The 9217-nt window shown below is 38.7% G+C and overlaps 1 protein-coding gene across 1 annotated transcript; it reads right to left on the reverse strand.

The window, feature by feature from the left end:
* Nucleotides 1–128: 128 nt before the first annotated feature.
* Nucleotides 129–2561, reverse strand: bet1 (Bet1 golgi vesicular membrane trafficking protein). Its single transcript, XM_084380032.1, has 4 exons — nucleotides 2386–2561; nucleotides 2099–2205; nucleotides 1731–1787; nucleotides 129–920 (listed from the first exon to the last, which is right to left on the reverse strand). Exons 1-4 carry the CDS (start codon nucleotides 2402–2404, stop codon nucleotides 765–767), a joined length of 339 nt encoding a protein of 112 aa, XP_084236158.1. The 5' UTR covers nucleotides 2405–2561; the 3' UTR covers nucleotides 129–764.
* Nucleotides 2562–9217: the final 6656 nt, after the last annotated feature.

Raw genomic sequence — 9217 nt, forward strand, 5'->3', positions numbered from 1 at the left:
TATTTTTAGAAGAGACAAAAAAAAATTGTGTATAAAAATGACTCTTGTGTTCAATAAATATCCAGCAAATTCATAAAACACAGTGGGATTTTTATGTTTCCAGCACATGCAAGGAGCACACACTTGAGTTCATGTTTAGCATAAAATTTGTTTATTTACATTAAAAAACATTTTTACAACGAATTTGAAACAATAATAAAGAACACTGCTATTATTTTTTATGCGGGTGCCGAATGTTGTAATGTATCTATTCATTCCTCAAAGAAAATGCGAGAGATTATTTCAGGTATCATTCTATATCTCAGTCACTTTGGCTGCATCAGCATAGTTGCCGTTTCATCAGTTTCTTATACAATGTACCCACTACTGGATTAAGGTTTAATGACAGTGGTATGTTCTAAAGTCTACATGTCTAATGTTATATCTCATCTTCTCAATCCATGTAATGTGGGCTGATATCAAGTACACAGAAAGTGACAGCGTCAACTTCAGATATACAAGATTCCCACTTCACATTGTCATAAATCATCTCAGACCCCGTTTTTCTTTTCTGGGTCAAGTAGCATCAGTAGGAGACTTTTCATGACTCAAATTTGGGGTCATTCTATGAAATCCTCAGACACATGGGCACCTGTTAAACTGAAACACAACAGGGAAAAAATATCCCTGCCTTTCCTCAGCATTATTATGGTGGTCTAGTTGTGAGATGCATCAGCGTGGCACAGACCGGGGAGGAAGATGTGGAGCTCAACAGAGTCCTGCTATCACCTCAGCTTGATGAACCAGTACAGGACAAAGAAGACGAACAAACAGAAGAGCAGCATGTAGCACAGCAGTTTAGTCTGACTGCCCCTGGACAGCTGCTTCACTCTGCCGATGGTGGCACCAAGCAGGCCGCCTGTTGAGTCAAAGTCCGTGTCCTGGTGTGTGACAGAGAGATAAAAAGTGTAAAGTCCAAGCAGACCAGAAAAAAAAACATACTTTAACACTTGATGGTGGTTGAATGTAACCAAATGCATTTACTCAAGTACTGTGCTAAGTACAGTTCTGTGGCACTCAATACTTCCACTCTACTACATTTCAGAGGGAATTATTGTACTCGACAAAATAAATGATCAGCTTCTAAATTGGATTTGAACTACCCAATAGTATAAAGTTTATCATTTGATTTGGAACAGTAATGATCACTCCTAGGAAATGATGTTCAGCAATTACTACAATTACTCTACATCTTTTGACGCTACACTTATGTTGTGATTTTTCTTTGTTTATAATTCTAACATTTAAATTGTGCTGATGATTTTGATTTGTGTGTATTCTACTATTCGTATGCCTTTTGGTGTCATTTTCATATAAGCCAGTACAGGTTTCTACCACAACTTTATTCCCCATTTGTATAAAAACATAAACATATATAGCAGTCAAAAAGTAGTGATCTCTCCACCAGCTGCCACATTTAAATGCCACTTACATGTTAATGAATTGATAAAACATGTAGCAAAATAATAGCATGACACTCATGATAAGTGATTTAAATATTAATTGTTTAAGCACATCTTGCTGTTAATGCTTCTTTACATAAGTGAGAGTCTGACTGCAGGATTATTACTTGTAAGGAGTACTGTAGGCTATTGTTACATTTTGGTGTAACTTTACTTCATTAAAGAATTTGATTACTACTCATATTTCGTGTCAGTGTTAGGTCAGTAATGAGAGAAAGTGAAACTCACCATGTCCTCCAGCATTTTATTCTGGTATTTCACTTCCGTTCCGATCTCTATAGACAGCTGTGAATATCATGCAACAACATGTAAATAACAATTCTTAAAGTGTAACACAATTAGTCAAAATTATTTAAACCTATAGTACATGAGGTAAAAATCAATTCCAGTTAGCTATCTAAACATACATTTAAAACAATTATACATATTTTCATAGGAGACAAACAGACAACACAGATAGCTGAGGCAACACAGATGTTGCCTCAGCTATGACGAGCAGCCTTTTCTCTAGCATTCATTAATAATAAAACATACTAGTATGTACTAGTAATACTAGTAGTTAGTGTAATTAGTACATTTCGTCATTAGGTACTTACACTTTTCAAAGCGCTGACTTTAGTCCTCAGTCCTTCCTGTAGCTGTTCATTTTCCTCTTCATGCACACTGTATCCACTCGCTACATAATTCCCATAGCCTCCTTCACCTTTATGAAACGACAAGAATTATAAATACACCGTTAGTTATTTAGCCACCTCAATCCTGTGGTGTGGCCTAGAGTGAACACAACAACAAGCATCCATTCATATTGAGCTAGCAACAACATTAGCTAACGTTAGCTAGCTAATGTAACATCGTAAAATCAAGAAGCGCGTTTGTCTCTTACCCATATTCCCGCGCCTCATCTTGAAACACTAAATGTCACACTGTCCGGTGGTGAATGCAACGTGTAAGGAAACAAAGTCAGGCTTAAATATCTGGAAACGACAGTTAACGGCACCTTTCTAGCTGTGGGAAGTTTAGGCACGTCAGCAAACGCCACGACATCATACGGTGGCCGACGAGGACCTTCCTCCCCTGACGTAATGCAGGCAGTAAAAGAAAAATAGCACTGATAACAACAGAGTAAGGACGGTGTGTGTCAGCTCCACAGTTCAATATTGTTAATAGTACTTTTGAGAGAAATATTAATGAATCATTACGTATTGATATAAACTAAATGTGAAGTGTGTGAGTCTGTGTGAGTGCCATGCTTGCTTGCGTGTGTGTCTGTCTGGAGTTTATGATGAAATGTGTGTATGCCTATGGGCAAATCTATTTTGCAAGCCACCCTGAAATCACCACCGAAATTGGCATGTGAGTCAGCAAACCCATCTGCACATATCTTTATTGACTGTGCCTCATACACATTCAGTACTGGCAACATTTATCTCTGGCTCCAGGAGGAAGTTTAATGTTAATCAGTATCAGGAAACAGTAAACACTACGTGATCCTTCCAGATTAATGTGACAGTGTCACTCACTGAGAAGCTTTTCTCTTCTTTCTTTAGCATTACCACAGGGTTGTTATTTAATTCACTTATTAAAATGCTCAGTATAATGGTGAGCTGTTATAGATTTTGAGTTACAGGAGCCATGGAGTCCAGACATGGTCATTTGTTTTTTAACTCCTGAAAAAGAATTATACATTCTTTATTTAAAATGAAATATTCAATTGTTTCTTCATATTGAGGAGAGATTATCTAGATGTTATTATGTCATTGTGCACATAGGTAGGGGAACACAACCTATTGTCTGGGCCGACCCATTCATACACTTAGCTGCATATGGAAGCCCATTTCTGCCTACTTAAAAAAAAAAGTGATGATTTAAAAAAAATCACCCATCATTGGTGGTTTATAACTATGGGATGATGTACCTCATAATTTCAGCTTTTATGATTTCTTTTATCTCATAACTCCAACTTTTTATCTCTTATTTTCAGTGTTGTCTCTAAAAATTAACGGGCTGTCATGTTGGTCCCTTTAACACAAAATATATGCCAAATTATAGGAAACTGTCTATGGTCCAGTGCATGATTTACATAAAAAAGAAATATAATTATCAAGACAAATTGCTGTAATTAAGAAGAAAAGCCTGAATTTGTCCTTGCATTCCTACACCCGTCTTTGAATGACAGTAGGACCCACAGCGACGAACACCAATGGGTTAATCTTCCTCTGATGGGAGAAACATTTGTTTTATAAGGACAAAAATGCTATGATGTTCCTTTCAGACACTGATTGTTTCTTTTGAACATTTGGAAATGTGACCACCATAAAATGAGGACAAATTTCCTTTGTGGATTTAATAACGGGGCTTACTGACACATCCATCTGTGCTGTATAGGATAGAAAAGAGTTTCTCAATATTTCCAAAATCCTAGAGGTGCTGTTTGGCAGTGATTAGCTTTCCTTATCCCCTTCCTCATCCCTCACCTAGCCTTGTGCCAATATTGCAGGAGACAGCTAATATGATATAAGAGATTAAAATGGCTTTCATGATGTTAATTTATTCCCGTCCAATGCTTATAAATAAATACAACTTAAAGCTCCTGTCTGCAATAATGCATTTCAATGCCCCGGCGCTCATCTTTTTATGCATCACCCAAAGGCTTTGCTGTATGCATGACCTTGACATGAGTGTCACAGAAAGGAGGATATTGATTGAATTGTGTGTGCATCTCAGCCTTTTGTGGATCTGAGAGGATTGGGATATCAGATGGGTCTTTAGAGAGGAGAAAGAAATCTGGACGTCTGGAAAATGGTCTTAATCCTCATTGAAACTCCAGAACAGTGCCACACTTGAACGTACACACATACACACACTGTAAGCCTAAGCAGTCTGGGGTACACAGTTTGATACAGCCAGCTTGTTTCCATCCCTCGAGATATCCTGTATATATTCTACACCAGGAGTTTCGAAACACTGTTTGAACTGACTGCAACAGATTTGATGTAATGTGGTCAATACCATCTGTTATTTTCTGCAGTGAGGACAATTACATCTGACATCTACCAAATGCACAGTTTGGCAACACCTTCTCGGAGGTGTTATATCAGGAATGATTAAAGGAAGAGTTTGACATTTGGAGAAATACACTTATTTGTTTTTTATGTGGAGAGTAAATTAGAGGATTGATGCTCACATGAGGGTGGTATCAGTCTTCTCATATTACTCTCTGCAAGAAAGCGTCTGAGCGTATTTCCCAAAATGTCGAACGATGATTCATTTAATTAGCATTATCAAGATCATCATTAGTCATTTGTTATAGGGAAAAGAAAGAGAAATGTCAGAAAAAGTGCTTGCTGGAGGAACTATGCATTGGCTAATAAAGTTGAGAAATTAATGTTCCAATAACCCATCTATGCTGGATCAGGATAAAAGAGATACTCCCAGGTCAGTTGCGTATGCTGCAATTTGGCAAGACAGGACCATAATTAGCTGAAATGAGAATTGCTCACCTATCTCTGCACTGCACCTCTCACTGGATACTGCTGATGCTTAACAGTACCTGGCTCGTCCTGATTAGCATAATTTCTCCAGAGAATGGAGCAATGAATGAGTCAGATGATGGAGGAGGAGAAGTGTAGAGGAATACATGCTGGAGGAAAGATCAAAAGCACGCCATTGTTCTTCCTGCTATTAGTCTCCAGAGAAAAGATTCTGATTCCCACACTTAACATCGCTTTGAACCACAGTTAAAATACCTCTGCCAGTCCTTTAGACATGCTCGAAATTCTCGGGCTTGTAAGTTGTTTTTTATATGAGGATTTGGACCCTGAATAGATGGAATAGATAGAATGGACCTAAATCTTTTCATTCACCAGTGAATGGATTTTTAATGATATGTGGAAGAGAATGAAAGAGTGACATTTGGGTGAGGTGGCAGACATTCAGAGAGATCTAATAGATGAGGTGAGAGAGAGAGGATAGGGCTAAAATTACAGACAAACAGCCGACTAGATGCACTGATATCTGTCTGATGACGAGATACACTGCAGAAGCTATGGAGCCCAAACTATGCAAAATTAAATAAATAAAAAGGATCACGTGAATAATAAAAAGATGCAATAAATTACTATAGCTCCATTCATTATTATGAATGACCATTTCATCATTCTGTTCAATTCATTTTTACTTTAGAATATTCCTTTTCAAAAGTCAGTTGTATTTCATAATGCCTTATTCCCAAGCCTTTGTTATTTCACATCAAATTGTGATCTCACAATAAGTGACCTCACTCAATTGTGATGTCACAGTGGCCTTTATCTTGATTATGAAATTATTAACAATTTGCTCATTTTCTTATGTAACGTTTGAATGCAAATTAATATTGTTGTATTAATTTATGTGCTCAATATTGAACATGTTTGGGCTTGATACTAAACTATCATGCAGTCAAATATAAAAACAAAGGCTCTGAGAAGAGGGCATTATGCAGTTTGAGCACATAAGAACAGAGATGGCACCACATGGCTCTAAGCTCAGAGAAGCCATTCTAACTCTTGAGCAGTATGGTGATGGGAATAGGATTTACTGACTTTTCTGAGATCTGGAAGGCTGGTGGCCGCTGGGATGTCAAAAATTATGGAGAAATCTGTGTAATAAGTGCATTAGCCAAAACGTTCTGCAGCATCGTAAACACCAGACATAAGTTAACTTTGCACATCACGTCCGATACTCTGTACTCCTTGTAGGGGCTATTTTAGAGAAGATGCAGATATTTATATTTATTTGTACATGCATGTACAGTATATATTTTTCCTGGTTCCCAATTTCACCATTTCTTGTGAAGACATTTTCATCCAAATAATTGCACAGCTTATACATTGTCATCTTGCATTAGTCAGTCTAATTACAACCTGTCATCTTGTTGATTTTGCAGGAATTGCCACCAACCGTTCATGCAAATAAGGCATGACTGAAATTGAAAATTCACATTGAGAGAGAGACGTTGGGGGAGGAGCAGGGGGAGGAAATTTCTCTCTCAGATTCCTCCATTTAAAACCTCACATTCGAGCTTCATGGCTATTCCTTGTTTGAGAATTCCTTCAGGGGTTCCTCCATCAGTCCTAATGAAAAAGACAATTACTCAACTACAATGAGTCAATCTCTGTGTCTGCAGGCGAGCATGTGTGTGTGTGTGTGTGTGTGTGTGTGTTGACCCCCGCTGAATCCCATTGAAACGCAGCAACATTCCCCATTCTAAAAAACGATGAACATCTGAGCTTTCTTTCTTTCTTTCTTTCTTTCTCTTGGTCAAATTGAGCTTTGATTCATGCCCTGACACTAACACGGAGTCCCTTGACAAAAGAGATGCAGCAGCATTTACAAGTGAATTGAAATATTGATTCACTTTAGTGTTGTTCAGCCCACTGGGAGCTGGGCTTGAGTGGCTCTGTTGTGATTCTGATTATCATGTACACCAGACTCTTTATTCCTTTCTAACATTTGACTTTTTATCAATGAATTTCATTCAAAGTGCTTCTGTTGACAAATGTCATTCCTGTCTTCTTATCTGACCCCTGATGTAATGTCACCTGACTCCCAGGCCTTGCTTTTTATCATTCCCCCGCCCGCCCTCACTCACACACACACATGCACACACACCTCTTATAATGAACCTTGTCTACTTTAACGCTAAGCAAATATGTATGCGAGCTGTGTGTTTACCATGATATGAAAGCATGACACCGTTGTGGCGTCAGTTTGTTGACTTTATACAGTTGAAACGTTTAGTTGGTTGATTGAATTGGTGATGGATAGAGAAGCGATTTGCAATAATTATCATCATATTTTCAGACAAAGCGAGAATTTTAGCAGATTATGCTATTAAAATAGCTGTGGAAAATCTTTATCAACCGCCGAGGTGTGTTGCAACAAAATCATTACAGCACATTGACACAGAGAGCAGCATTTACTTTCAGAGAAGGCTTCCAGTACCATCTATCTTTTTTACAGCACGTCGATAATTCTGAGTCATCGGGCAAAGTGCACGCGTGCTCACCGACTGCACTCGCCTGACCAAGGATGCTCTGCTGAACACTTCCTCATCCCCATTAGCTAAACAGATGCATTGAGATTCAATCAAGCCCTGCAGGCTGCCTACCTCAAGGCATGATGCAACAGAGTGTAAGTGCATCGACACCTGCTGGAAATTATCTTGCATTATGGCTGTCGTGCCGAAGCAACCTTTCACTTTGCATCGTTCAGTCTGACCCTCCAGCGCAGAGGTGAAGAGTAAATAAGTGTGACTACAGGAGCGCTGTCTTGACGATTTGCAGTACAGTTTTATTCTAAACACATCACAAAAGGACTGATACACTGGCTGCACCACATTTACAGCTTCTGTGAGTAGTTTTTATGTAATGTAATTATGTAAACGCATGTTCTTTGTCAGTCTTAATCAAATTTGACCTTTGTCACATAAAGCATTGACTGGTCGCCGCCTTAGAGGAAACATGGGTCACAAGTGCCTAAGGCCATTTTGTGTGCTTTATTATACACACTATTTTTTTTTAAACTGAGTCTGCAGTAAAGCCATTTTACAATGGTTATTGTGTTATACAGAAGAGGTACTTCCCTCAGTGGGGCCCAGTCACTGTGGGTACCCACACTCAGTCAGTTTGCGTGGAGAACCTTTTCAAACTTAGTCTGAGTCCGTTTTTCTGCTTCTTTCTAATGGACACTTCAGTCAGTTGATGTGGTAGTTTTATCTGGATGGCCCTTGTCCAGCTGTGAGTCAGTCAGTTGTATTAGTCAGTCGTCAAGTATTCAGACCTCTTTCCAACGTAAAAGTGGCCCAAAAAAATCCCATCCCCTCCCTTCAGGCCTCCAGCAACTCCTCCATAACACTTGAACTCTCAATGCCTGACCACATTGACACCGAATGACCCGTAGCTCCCGCTGGACAGCTGTGACATACGGTATGTGTTACCGGCTTGCTGGCTTCGTTCCACTAGCTCTCTTAGCTTTTTTAGTCCATTAAACAACTCTGCTAAATGCACAAGGAAAATAGCTGTCACAAGCGTAACGTAACATACGTAGCATTTGGGTATCTATTGTTGTTGGGATGTTAAGAGATGTTCTACAAATACAACAAAATTGCTTCCAAAATCTTACTAAGTCTACCTTTAAACTGTCCATTCATTGGAGGAGGAGAGACGCCTGATAACAGCACTTTAAACTGAGTCTGTTATTTCCTTGATCCAGCCAAACATGTGTCTCAGGATGTTTGCACATCCCAACCTGTTCTGGGAAACACTTCCAGTCAACATCTATAGACATAACAAACTGCCATTGCCCCGAACAGAAAGAGGAAGCCGCACTGAAATCTTGCATTCGTTGGTAAAATGTCCCAAAACACTCATCAGCCAATAGATAATTTAATATCAGTACGGAGGGAGGATTTGGCTTGCTAGATTAGTAGTAATAGCAGACAGATGCTTTCTTTAAAAATCAATACAAAGGAATAAAACATCTCTGGGATTTTTGTCGACAAATGCTAACTACAGTACTGCATACAGGAGTGTGATCAGCCTCAGGCGTTCCAAATATTTGCTGTTTTTCTACCTTTTTATAAAAAGCTTTGAACTACATTTGTCTTCACGATTCTTAAGTGTTTTCATTTGGGATGTTTTGCAGCCATTCTTTTGGCTTTTATTCATTCTTTTAAA

Source organism: Pagrus pagrus (genome assembly GCF_965226575.1).
Source record: "Pagrus pagrus genome assembly, chromosome: 17".
Taxonomy (NCBI): domain Eukaryota; kingdom Metazoa; phylum Chordata; class Actinopteri; order Spariformes; family Sparidae; genus Pagrus; species Pagrus pagrus.